Source organism: Hibiscus syriacus, unplaced genomic scaffold (genome assembly GCF_006381635.1).
Source record: "Hibiscus syriacus cultivar Baekdansim isolate YM2019G1 unplaced genomic scaffold, ASM638163v2 tig00009009_pilon, whole genome shotgun sequence".
Taxonomy (NCBI): domain Eukaryota; kingdom Viridiplantae; phylum Streptophyta; class Magnoliopsida; order Malvales; family Malvaceae; genus Hibiscus; species Hibiscus syriacus.
The window spans coordinates 2076891-2090147 of record NW_024062181.1 but is presented as its reverse complement, the minus strand read 5'-3'; the positions used below and the strand labels follow the sequence as shown (position 1 = coordinate 2090147).

The 13257-nt window shown below is 33.6% G+C and overlaps 2 protein-coding genes across 2 annotated transcripts; both read left to right on the top strand.

The window, feature by feature from the left end:
• Nucleotides 1-381: 381 nt before the first annotated feature.
• Nucleotides 382-7809, top strand: LOC120202801 (receptor-like protein kinase 2). The gene is made up of 9 exons (XM_039203169.1): nt 382-881; nt 4880-5292; nt 5367-5585; nt 5667-5885; nt 6266-6337; nt 6684-6755; nt 6960-7250; nt 7417-7488; nt 7697-7809. The coding sequence occupies exons 1-9, from the start codon at nt 382-384 to the stop codon at nt 7807-7809; spliced, it is 1971 nt and encodes a 656-aa protein (XP_039059100.1).
• On the top strand, nt 7809-11438 carry LOC120202800 (putative receptor like protein 25). The gene is made up of 2 exons (XM_039203168.1): nt 7809-8843; nt 10994-11438. The coding sequence occupies exons 1-2, from the start codon at nt 8203-8205 to the stop codon at nt 11436-11438; spliced, it is 1086 nt and encodes a 361-aa protein (XP_039059099.1). The 5' UTR covers nt 7809-8202.
• The last annotated feature ends 1819 nt before the right edge of the window (nt 11439-13257 follow it).

The following is a 13257-nucleotide window of genomic DNA, read 5'->3' as shown; positions in this document are numbered from 1 at the left end:
GTATAACGTCATATTTTTTTCCGTTATGTTGTTGTTTTGTTATATATTTATTAATTAGTTGAACGATTTTTTTTTGTCATTTGGTGGGCTCTTTTACCTTCAAACATGAATAACATAAATATTTAACTCATATAAATCAATTTCAAAGTTATTTAGACTCAAAATATTTTATTTTCCGTAGAAAATTTGCTAATTTGTTGAATGTCATGTAGTATCCAAGTGAGTTGTCAAAAAATATGTTTGCTGACTCCAAGTTCCAACTCTATTCCAAATTTTCTGCAAGGTCAAATTTTTTCCTCAACATGCGATTTGAGTTCCCTTAAGTTTCTCTTTTTATTCAAGAATAGTTTGGATGGAGAAATTCCAGGATGCATTGGAAACATGGGTTCATCTCTTTCACACCTTGACTTAAGGATGAATAATTTTCATGGTAAAATACCAGAAAATTTTGCTAAACGTTGCACGTTACTAAGTTTTCGAATCAACAACAATCAAGTCGAAGGGTCGCTACCACGATCTTTGGGTAATTGCAAAGATTTGAAGCTTCTTGATGTTGGGAACAACTATTTAAATGACACTTTCCCGAAGTGGTTACGAAATTTGGATCAGCTACAAGTTCTTATCTTGAGATCAAATAGATTTTATGGACAAGTGGATGGCTCTGATAGTAGTACGGTTTCCTTCACTCGTTTACGTGCCATTGGTGTTTCTCATAACAACTTCAGTGGCTGCTTACCTACGAACTTTTTTGAAAATTTACATGCCATTAGAGAAGGGAATGGAAAGAAAGACAAAGCAGAGTACATGGTAGATGTGTTAGCAGGTTTTGAGTGGAATTATGCCTTTGATTTATCTTTTACAACAAAAGGATTGGAAACAGAGTTTGAGAAACTATTAACCATATGGACAACTATTGATTTTTTCAACAATCAATTCATGGGAGAAATTCCTAGAACAATTGGTGAACTTCATTCACCAATTGTTCCCCTATTACTTCGTCTTGATTTGGGAGGATGTCAACTTTCTACAAAATTCCAAAGAGCTTATTTAAATGCAAAGAATTATAATATATATTTTTGGATTATAATTATTTGGAGGGGACTGTGCCATTAGAAATCTCAAATTTGACTTCACTCGAGGCTTTCACCGTCGGAGAAAACAATTTCTCAGGCATGCTTAATGACTCATCGTGCTTTAATAATGTATTTAAATGTAATAAAACAACTTCTCAGGTAAACTTAATGACTCATCACGCTTTAATAATGTACTTAAATGTAATAGAGTTATTTACCATTGAATTTTATTTTGTTTATTTTTTTAATTTATTTTAACCTTAAAATACAAATATAAAATTATCATATTACTGTACCAGTGGCGGATCTAGAAATTTAAGAATGGGAGTCCAAAATTTTAATTTTCTTTTCTTAAAAATATTGGGTATGCAAAATTTGTAATTTTTTTTCTTTTTTCCTTAATACATTAAGCTAAATTTAACCACATTTTCAAAATAATGGGGATGCACTTGGCCCCTATGGGGGCTTAGTGCATCCGCCACTGTACTGTACTCATCAAGATATAACATAAATATGCCATCAAAATATTTTGATGAATTATTTTTGTATGTCTCGGGTACAATTCCACCTATAATCAGAAATATGAATTACAAGCATTTGGAAAAAATTAAATGATTTGTGATATGTGATTATCACATGCAAATTATTATTTAATATGCAATCACCTAGTAAAATTATATACAATATTATAAATGATATGTGATTATCTAATATCCATACTATATTATATACATGTCCACTATATAATAATATATAATATAAAAAAATAACCACGTGTCATCATCCGGATAAAATGAATAATGACATGTAGTGTTCTCTAAGGCGAAGTTGGAGATGGTAAGAAATAATAAGAGATTGGTTTCTGCGTTCTACGGGATTATAAAAACTTTTAAATTGAAGGTTATTTTATTTACGGGATTATAAAAACTTTTAAATTAAAGGTTATTGTATTTATTTTTAATTTGTGATAATATGAATATTTTGTTTGTGCTAAGTCTTCAGAGGTGTCGTGCATTTGGATGAATAGACCCTTAAACCATCCTAGTGCTATTCTTCAACTTGAGACTCAAGTCTTTCATACCCTCCAAAAAAAAGGAAAGAAAAAGACTCAAGTCTTTCCTTTTGAGCTGTCTACTGTGGTTGGACCACAATAATTCTACGCATTCCTTCGTCAAATTAAGGGTATGATTTTTTTTAAATATACAACTGTGAGTGGAGTAGGACACTTTACGACTTGTGACTTCCTTTTGAGTTGTCTACCTCAAATTATGGGTATGATATTATTAATAAATGTTAGTTTTTGACTTTATGTGTTGGCAAAACACTTACCAAGAAATTAAGGAGCAAAGAAAAACACAATAAAATAATTATGTGTTGGCAACTTTCAAATGCATGCTTAAAGCTTAAAGTGGCAGCAAAGAAATTTCTACAACAAATAAGAGGAGTTTAAAATGACAAGGAAAATTACATGAATGCGAAAATGTCCATTTGGAAATTGAAAACAATTACACAAGGGAATAACAGTAGCTAAGACCATCTCCAATGCTTATCCCTACTCTAACGCATCTCTATCTTTACTCTAGAGATGAAACAGTAATTCATCTCCAGCGCTATCTCTACATTATCATTAACTCTACTTTATTCACAATATTTAACTATTATAATATTAATTTTGTAAATTTAAAGAAATCATAAAAAAATACAAAAAATTCGAAAATTTACAAAAAAAAATTAGTATGATTATTTATCTAATTTTAATATATTTTTATCTATCTTATAATTTAATATATTTTAACTAAAAAAAAGCAAATGTAGCGCGAGCTACAGTACCGCGCTAGATGTAGCATGGTACTGTAGCAAATCTGTACAGTGTCGATGGAACTGGCGCAGCGTTGGAGCGCGCTACAGTGGAGATATGCGCTAGACTATTGCAGCGTTGGAGATGGTCTAAGACTGTTTAATAAGGCTATATATATATATATATATATATGTGTGTGTGTGTGTGTATATGAGTAGTGAGTGAAAAAAAATAACCTAGAGAAAGTGAAACTTAGCAAAGCTTTGAATACCGTGGTTGTATTTGTAAACTAGTCACAGTTAGTGTTTGTATCGTATTTGTATTTTGGTTTGTATTAATAATAGCGTGTGAGTTTATAAAATTACCGAAAGCCCATTTATTCTTCCAACAATAAATATATAAAATAAATATCATTTTAACTCAAATGTCTTGCAAGTCACACTCGAATGAATGAAAAAGGAGAGATTTTCCAAATACTTTACAATGTTTACCTAGTTGAACTCATCGTCTCAAGAGGAAAATGAGATAGAACTTATCAAGTGGTCTCAGTAGTAAAAGGGAACGTTGCTCTACTTAAAGGTTTCGGGTTCAAATAGCTACTTCTGCAAGGAGTGTGTACAATATTAATATATTAAGAAAATTTTAAACATACACTATTATGTAATCACTAAAAAAAAAGGAGAGGAAGACGGATAGAAAGATGGCTTGAGATTTCTAACAAATTACAAAGACCTTGACTTGGACAATTCATTGTTTTATAGTCATGTACTTTTTACACGACAATATATTTAACGCAAAGTCTCATTTCGTGGTTTTATCAAAGAATATTCAGCTGCCGTGATTGTCGTTCTAACTTAAAGTACTAGCATATTTGTCGTTTAAAATACAATACATGTTTGTTTATTTGGAACCGACATGCTTTTCAAGGCAACCTCTTGGTAACAGGTTGAGGTTAGGGATGGCAAACAGGTACAGTTTCGGGGATTCCGCACCGCATCCGCTCCAATTGGGGCGGGGATGGGTATAATTTTAGCGGGTAGTGGGCGGGTGTGGATTTAGAAAGTGGTACCCGTCGCGGGTGGTGGGCGGGTAATGGGTTTGAGACATTACCAACCCCGCATCCGACCGCCCAGTTAAATATCCAATAAATTTTAGACCATTATGAATTTAGGTGTAATTTTAGAGACAAATTTATAAATTCTAATATTATATAAGATATAACATGTTGTGCCAAAGAACAAAAACATTATGTGTTTGTCATTTATGTTTCTAGACTTTAATTATGACTTTTATTATGGTGTGTTTATATACTTTAAGATCTATATTAACACTTAACTCATATAATCCTTGGATTATTTTATTATGTTTCTTAATGGACATGTTTTTTTATGTTTGTTGCTTATGTATAACTTAAGTTTGTTGTTAGGCGGGTCTAGACGGGTACGTCGCTAGTGGGTGTGGGGATGGATTTGAGAATATACCCGCGTGGGCGGGTGTGGATTTGAAAATTTGTACCCATCATGGGTGATGGGCGGGTGGTGGATTCAAAAATATTAGGTGGGTATGGGGATGGGGATGGGGTATTCGCAACCGACCCGCCCGTTTGCCATCCCTAGCTGAGGTTGTCTTATCCCTTCAGTGTTTACTCTTAACTTGCACTTCAATTGTTTCTTTACTTATTATTTGATCTTTAAAGAAAAATTACCATAAAAATATTAGATAAACTTTAAATTCATATTTGATTTGATTAATAAATATAATATATACAACACCCAACTTTATGGTAAACTTCAATTGTGCGTATTTCTTATTCAAATTGTGAGTCGAAGGATATCGTGTCTAATTATTTAGAATCAAAGTATATAAAGAGCATCGAACTAACAATAGAGAAGCATTAAAACTCAGTTGTTTCTCTCTTCATGATTTGCATTTTACCCACACCCAACCTTATGGCAAAAACTCCCTTCCTCCTTCCTCTTATGTTTCTCCTGCTATTTGCAACCTTCAGGGCTACTCTGTCTGCCAACATCACCACTGATGAATTCGCACTTTTAGCCTTAAAATCCCATATAACTCATGATCCGCACAACCTACTAGCAACCAGCTGGTCCACTTCTATATCTGTTTGCAATTGGATTGGTGTCACTTGTGGATCCAGACACCGCAGAGTCACTGCTCTGAATTTGTCAAGTATGGATCTCACGGGCACCATTCCATCTCAATTGGCAAATTTATCTTTTCTTGGCTGGCTCGACATTCATCACAATAGTTTCCATGGCTCTTTACCTACCGAATTAACTAATTTGCATCGATTGAAATATTTGGACTTTGGTAGCAACAACTTCACTGGTGTTATCCCATCTACTTTGGGCAATTTGTCAAAATTAGAAACGCTGGTCTTGCTTAATAATTCTTTTTCAGGTTCCATATCTTTCTCGATAATGAATATATTTTCATTAGTTAAAAGATATATGTAACTAACAATTTTACTGCAGGACATCTAGAGTCTGGAATATTTGATAACATGTCTAAATTGCAAGTATTAAGCTTGGCTGGGAATCAAATTTCTGGTAGCATTCCTAATAGTTTATTCAAGTGCAAAGAGTTGAGGTATTTATCATTGTGGAACAACTCTATGGAAGGAAGTATACCTATAGAAATCGGAAATTTGACTATGCTCCAATCTTTGTATCTTGGTTTCAACAACTTCAAAGGTAAATTTTCCTTATTTGCATTCCGTTCTCTTTTATTTTCATTAGATAAAAGTTGTTTTATAATTAACAATCTCACTACAGGCCATCTAGAGTCGGGAATATTTGATAACATGTCGAAATTGCAAGTTTTAAGCTTGGCTGAGAATCAAATTTCTGGTAGCATTCCTAATAGTTTATTCAAGTGCAAAGAGTTGATGTTTTTATCTTTATGGAACAACTCTATTGAAGGAAGTATACCTACAGAAATCGGAAATTTGACTGTGCTCCAATCTTTGTATCTTGGTTACAATAACCTCAAAGGTACACATTTCCTCATTCGTATTTCGTTCGCTTTTATTCCATTACCTTTTTCCTTATTGTTTAGTTGTGTTCTCCTCAAGTGTGCTCATTAATAAATTTTGACGGAATTAATTATATGTTTCAAGTGATATTCCATCGACTATTGGAAGTTTGACTTCTCTAGTATTCATAGATATTTCTTATAACAAATTATCAGGTATAATATCATATTTTTAGTTTATTTTGTTGAAAATATAAGATTTTTGCAAAACAAAAACACCAGCATTGATTAAAAATAGTTTGAAATAGATTAGAATTAAGTTTAATTGTGTTGTGACTTAAACTACAACCTTAGAAGTAAATATTAATAAATTTTGACGGAATCTAATCATATGTTTCAGGTGAAATTCCATCTGTTATTGGAAACCTTACTTCTCTTAAGCATATTGGCCTTTCTCATAACAACTTCTCAGGTAAAGATATGCTTAAATTGTAATTTAAACTATTTAGAGCTTTTGTAAATGGTAAAATTATGATTTTGACGAATTTATTATATGTTTCAGGTGAAATTTCATCGAATATTAAGAATCTTATTTCTCTTGAGTATCTTAACCTTTCTAATAACACCTTAAAAGGTATAATATCACATTTCTATTTTTTTCTCTTATACAATTCATTATTTTGCTCAACATGAAGAAATTTAATCACATACAAAGCAGTCATGATGGAAAAATATGAAAAAGGTCATTTGAAAAGCGAAGCTCCCAAGAATAAAAATAAGGAAATAGCTTCTCATTACAAATCTTTTGTATGTTTCAGGTGAAATTCCATCGGGTATTGGAAATCTTACTTCTCTTGAATTGATTGACCTTTCTGAAAACAACTTAAAAGGTACCATATCATATTTCTTCTCTTTTCTTGTACAAGTTCTACTATTAGTCATGTAAACATTTTTCAACAAATTGGGTTTAGATGATTTGAAATAATAGATTAAAGGTTGGATTGATACAATTTTTATGTGGGAATTTTATCATAGTTTTAAGTATTTTCTTTTCATTATGCTGGAAAATTGAAGTTTGGTTATTTATTCCGCAGGTTCTATTCCTTACTCAATCTTCAACATTTCCTCGTTGCAAGTTATTTCATTGGCATACAACAATCTCTTTGGTTATTTCTCTTCCGATATGTTTGATTATCTTCCTCGATTACATTATCTTAATTTGGAATATTGTCAACTTTCTGGAAGAGTTCCAATGAGTTTATTCAAAAACAAAGAGTTAAACTTTTTGTTTTTGGATAGTAATAATTTGGAGGGAATTGTGCCAGTAGAAATCTCAAATTTGACTTCACTCAAGTATGTCTCTATCGAAGATAACTACTTATCAGGTAAGCTAAATAACTCATCTTGCTTTAATGATGTACTTAAGAGATGATGAGTTACTAACCATTGAACATTTTTTTAATAATAAATATTGTTGTAATTTGTTTTAACTTTTTTTATTTAGTTTCTTCACCATAATAATATTTTTAGTAACTTTATTATATGTTCCAGGAAAAATTCCATCAGTTATTGGAAACTTAACTTTTCTCGAGGAATTTGAACTTTCTGATAATAACTTAACAGGTATAATATTATTTTCCATTTTCTTTACTTAGTTACATGTTAATATTAGTAAGCTTTACAGTTTTTGCATCCAAACTAAATATTAAACTGAAAAAAATAAATTCCAAAATTATTTTATCAAAATATTTTATTTTTACATTACAAACATTATTTATTTCAAAGATTATTCAAACTCCTAATTTTAACTCTGTTCCAAATTTTCTGCAAGGCCAAATTCCTTCCTCATTATGCAATCTGAGTTCCCTTAAGGTTCTTTTCTTATACAAGAATAGTTTGGACGGAGAAATTCCAGATTGCATTGGAAACATGAGTTCTCTTTGACCTAGAGAAGAATAATTTTCATGGTAAAATACCAGAAAATTTTGGTAAGAGTTGCACCTTACGCAGTTTTCGAATCAGCGACAACCAAATAGAAGGGTCACTGCCACGATCTTTGGGTAATTGCAAAGAGTTGAAGCTTCTCGACGTTGGAAACAACTATTTGAATGACACATTCCCAAATTGGTTAGGAAATTTGGATCAACTGCAAGTGCTTATCTTGAGATCGAATAGATTCTATGGTGAAGTGGTTAGCTCAGGAGTTACAGTTTCCTTCACTCGTTTATGTCTCATTGATATTTCTCATAACAACTTCAGTGGCTATTTACCTATGAAATATTTTGAAAATTTGCATGCCATTAAAGAAGTGAATGGAAAAAAGATAAACCAGAGTATATGACAGATGGATCAGCATTTGGAGTGTGGAATTATGCCATCAACATATCTTTTACAATAAAAGGGTTGGAAACAGAGTTTGAGCAACTGCTAACTATATGGACAGTTATTGATTTTTCCAGCAATCAGTTCTACGGAGAAATTCCTAAAACACTTGGAGAGCTTCACTCACTTATTGTCCTGAACCTCTCTCATAATTGTTTAACAGGTCATATTCCATCATCATTAGGTGATATGTCAGAGCTTGAATCATTAGATCTCTCATCAAACAAACTCCATGGAAGAATTCCAACAGAGTTGAAAAATCTTAGGTTCTTAGCCGTGTTGAACTTTTCTAAGAATAATCTCATGGGACCTATTCCTCAAGGCAAGCAGTTTGATACTTTCACTAATGATTCCTACTTAGGAAACCTGGGTTTATGCGGATTGCCATTATCAAAAAGCTGTGATAGTGATGAGGGAACTCCAGCTAAACCTGATAGAGATGATGATGATGGAATGAACTGGAAATTTTCAATATTGATGGGGTATGGATGTGGGTTGGTGCTGGGACTGACTACGGCATACATTGTATTCAAACTGAAAGACCATGGTGGTTCATTAAGACCTACGAGAGAGTTCGACAAAGATTTGCAAAAAAGGTAAAGAAGAGAACTCTTTGACGGATTTTTGCTGCAAAACAAGCAGTGGACTGGGACTTAATCCATCCACCCCTGGTTCAGGTCCTTCTCAATATCTGTTTTATATATAGTTTTCAAATAATTATGGTTTCCATCTTCTATTGTCTCATTTTCTATTTCCACTTTATTTTGGGCTTTCCTTTATATTGTAATTAGACGTATCTCCACATTCTACGGTATCATAAAAAATTAGATTAAAAGGTATTATATTTATTTTTAATTTGTGATGATATGAATATTTTCTTTGTGCCAATTCAAGTTATTGTTTGATGTAAATACAATAGGGCCTTGGCACCCTTCCAAGTTTAGAGTTAAATTACTTTTTGGTCCTCAATACTAGATCTGCATTGTATACTATGATGCTAGAACATACGAAGAAAAACAAATACTCGATTAAATTTGATAATAAGAAGAGAGTTAACTTTTCTCATAAGTTAACTCTCTTCTTATGTGCTTTTTGTGGCCTAGTGTATTACATGTTCCATTAAATTTGATAATAAGAAGAGAGTTAACTTTTCACATAAGTTATCTGAACAATTTTTCCCACAATTTATTTCTCGGACAATGAATATTTATGTCTATATTTTTTTTCTCGGTAAGCAGAATTTATTAGATATAAACGCACAAATCTATCCCGATTATATGTCTCATTAGAAACCTCCCAGGAGGAAAAGTGAAAAAGAGTAAGCACGATATCTATGTCTATATGCTTCAATCGAGAAAGGAAAATTGGATTCGAATTTATTGCTATGGCTGGTGTTGTGCCCTAGTGTGAAAAACGTATAGTAATTTCCCTACTTTGTTACGATACTCGTGTACATCTTTAAGTGGACTGACTGCATCCTCTCACAAAATCAAATGCTGTTTCTTATAAACTAAGGAAAGAAAGAAATTCTGAATATCAACTTATAGTTTATACAACAAATTAGATGGATTTCTACAATTTTAAAATTGAATAAGAAAGTTCTCATCCACAGAGCTGACATGAACACCTCAACCAATTTATATATAAGAATGCATGATACATTGAACACGGATAGATACCCAAATGCCAAAGAGCATGACTTTAAACAACCAAACCAATAAAAAATGACTTGTATTTTACCCACACCCAACCTTTTCATGCCATGTATTGTAGGTATTTTATTTTTAAAATTATGACTCAAAATGACACCCTCCCTAAATCCAAATTATTTAAAGACACTGAACTAAAAATAGAGAAGCACTACACTCAGTTGTTTCTCTCTTCACGATTTGCATTATATACAAACACACCCTTATGTTAAAAACTCCCTTTCTCCCTCCCCTTATGTTTATGTTGCTATTTGCAACGTTTATGGCTATTTTGTCTTCGAATTCACCCAACATCAGTACTGATGAATCCACCCTTTTAGCCTTAAAATCCCATATCACTCATGATCCACACCACTCTTAGCAACTAACTGGTCCACTTCTATCTCTATTGTGATTGTATCGGTGTCACCTGTGGATCCAGACACTATAGAGTCATTGGGAAGCAGTCGATAAGTAGTTGTTTTATCATTTGTATGGTGATATATCTTATCTCCTGGATGTTCAAATTGACCAAAATCTGTTTAGAGCCTTGACACAATTCTGAAATCCCGCTTATAGCTACTTTACATTTGGGAGAGTGGATCTGACACCTACCATAGAGGAGTATCGAGCTTTGATCCGTTGTTCGAGATCTCAGATGGATAGAATATACACCAAGTTGTCAATCACTCCTTCATTCAAAAAGAAATTACTCTTGATGACTGGAATGAGCGAAGAAGGGTTGTTAGAAACATTAAGAAGAAAGGAGACAACGAGTGCATCTCTTGGACTGCTCTGAAAGAAATAATTGATCATTATTCAGACAAGAGGAAAAAGCATGACTTGTTTTCTCTGGGGATTTATGGGCTAATTATTTTTCCAAAGGTGTTAGGGTATGTAGATGTATTTGTTGTCGACCTGTTCGAGAGATTAGACAAGCATTTGGATCATATTCCAGCTATTCTAGCTCAGACGTTTCGTTCTTTGAGTTCTTGTAGACGCGAAGATGAAGGATAATTTATAGGGTGTGTTCCCCTGCTGTTAGTATGGATTCTTAGTCACTTCAAGCACGTTAAAAGGGCACCAGAACGAGTGTTTCTGGACGGGTTTTTGCCTTTGAAGGATTTTCTTTCCAAAGAATGGCATGGGGGTTTCACCGAAGAGAAATGGATGGTTATCTTCAAGGATATCAGGGATGGTGATATTTTATGGCGAGCTTCGTGGAATGTCTCTTCAGATATACTTTACATATGTGGAGAACGATATTGGATTCCTTTTCCAGGTATCTGGGGTTCTGTCGGGTATGCACCTCTACTAGTTTCTAGACAGTATGAGTCAAGACAATTCATTCTAGCCACACGGGACTTGTCAGGGTCAGATTTTGCATTCAAAGGAGAACAATATAAGGGTAAAGTCAAGGGGATTGCTGAGGCATGGAAACAAACTTGTCGTGTGAATCTCTTCACTTATGATATCGAGTTATCTCAGGAGTACAAGCAATAGAGAAGTAATCGAGTAAATGATAATGTCCCTATGGTGAATCCTGAAAATATTCAGCCCATGGAAGAACATTTGAGAATAGTGCCATCTCTGTTAGAACTAGCTAAATGTGACTTCGAGGTAGAAAGGAAACAATGGAGAGTAACCTTGCAAAAGTTAGAGGATGAAGTGTATCAAAAAGAGTTGGAGATTGATATTCAGAAGGGTCGAGCTGATCAGATTGAAAAAGTGGAGAAGCAACTTCGATCGGAGTTTGATGATCTTCAATTATCCTACCGATGAATGGTGAAATCTCAGACAGCTTCCAGTTCAAGTAAATCACCTGCTGAATGGAGACAAGAAGTGGCAAGCCTAAAGAGGGAAACTGAAGAAAGTAAGGAAGAGCTCAAGCAAAGTAGGCATCAAGCTAAGATTCTCGAAAGAAAAAGTTCTTTAGAGCAACGATTGCAAGAGAATCAAGCTGCATTACAACGATATTGAAACCGGGAAGGTAGCTCAACCCGTGGAGAAGTCAAAAGTCTGAAGAAATGAGTGAGTGCGCTTGAAGCTATGGTTTAAGATTTTCAGAGGCGAGCAAATGAGCTTCTAATAGTTCCTTATGAGGGGGTTATGAAGTGGCGTTATCGGTAGGAGCAAGCTTAGGCGAGGGTTAAACTAAGAGATGACCTCATTGCTTGTTACGTAGAGCATGCTCAAGAAATAGCTCAATACTTGATCAATCTGTCTCATGAAGCTACTGCTGTAAGTAAGAACTGGAGCCTGATGCTGAATAGAACTAGAGGATTATGAAGTTGCTGGCACATATACAACAAATAAGAGAAATAATGCAGATTTATCTGTGATATGATCCAACCTTATAATTGAACTTCGTTTATAATATAAAAAGTTGTTCTAAAGAGTCGTTCCAGGATCAACACCCTGCATTTTGCATATGCATTTTTATTTTTCTTACAATGCATTTAAATTTTTGCATCGTATTTTATTCATTCATAGGCATATATTTCATATTCATTAATAAAATATCAACATTAACAACATGACTGTGTGACAAAATACTGGAAACTTCCAAGCATCCTTATAATACCAGGAAAAAAGCCATGAATGACAAAATCGCTCAAATTGAGAGAACTCAACATAGTTGCAAGAGAATATGAGGAAGATACAAGACATGATGAATGATCATAAAGAAATGTTTGCTAAGTTTGCAAGTCTACTTGAAGGAAGGTATCCTGAACATGGAAAACGTCTTGTGCCCGGAACTGTAACTGAGGGACCATTTTACCCCCAAGTTTCACCCCAACGTAATCTCAGAACATTCAAGAAATGCATGTTCATACTGGGAAATTACACATCAATCCAGTCTGTGCCTCTATGAATTTGTGTCATGGATCTAGTTCACATCCTGAAGAACATCAATATCCTCAGGTTCCTGATCTTGATGAAGAAGCTAAAAATGAACAAAACAAACAATTGGAGGAAAAATAGAAATAGTTAGAAGGGACAACAGAGCTAAGAAAGAAGATACCAATGTGTGTGGAATCAACGCTAAAGAATTTAGTCTAGTTCTTGATTTGGTTTTGCCCCCGAAGTTCAAGATCCCTAACTTTGAGAAATTTGATGGTACTAGATGTCCCTCTGCTCATATTACAATGTTTTGTAGAAATATGATTGGATACATAGGGATAATCAATTATTGATACATTGCTTCCAAGAAAGCTTGACATGTTTAACAATCTGATAGTAATCAACTGAGTAGAACTAATATTAGGTCATGGAAAGACCTAGTTAAATCCTTTCTCGAGCAGTATAAACATGTGAAGGA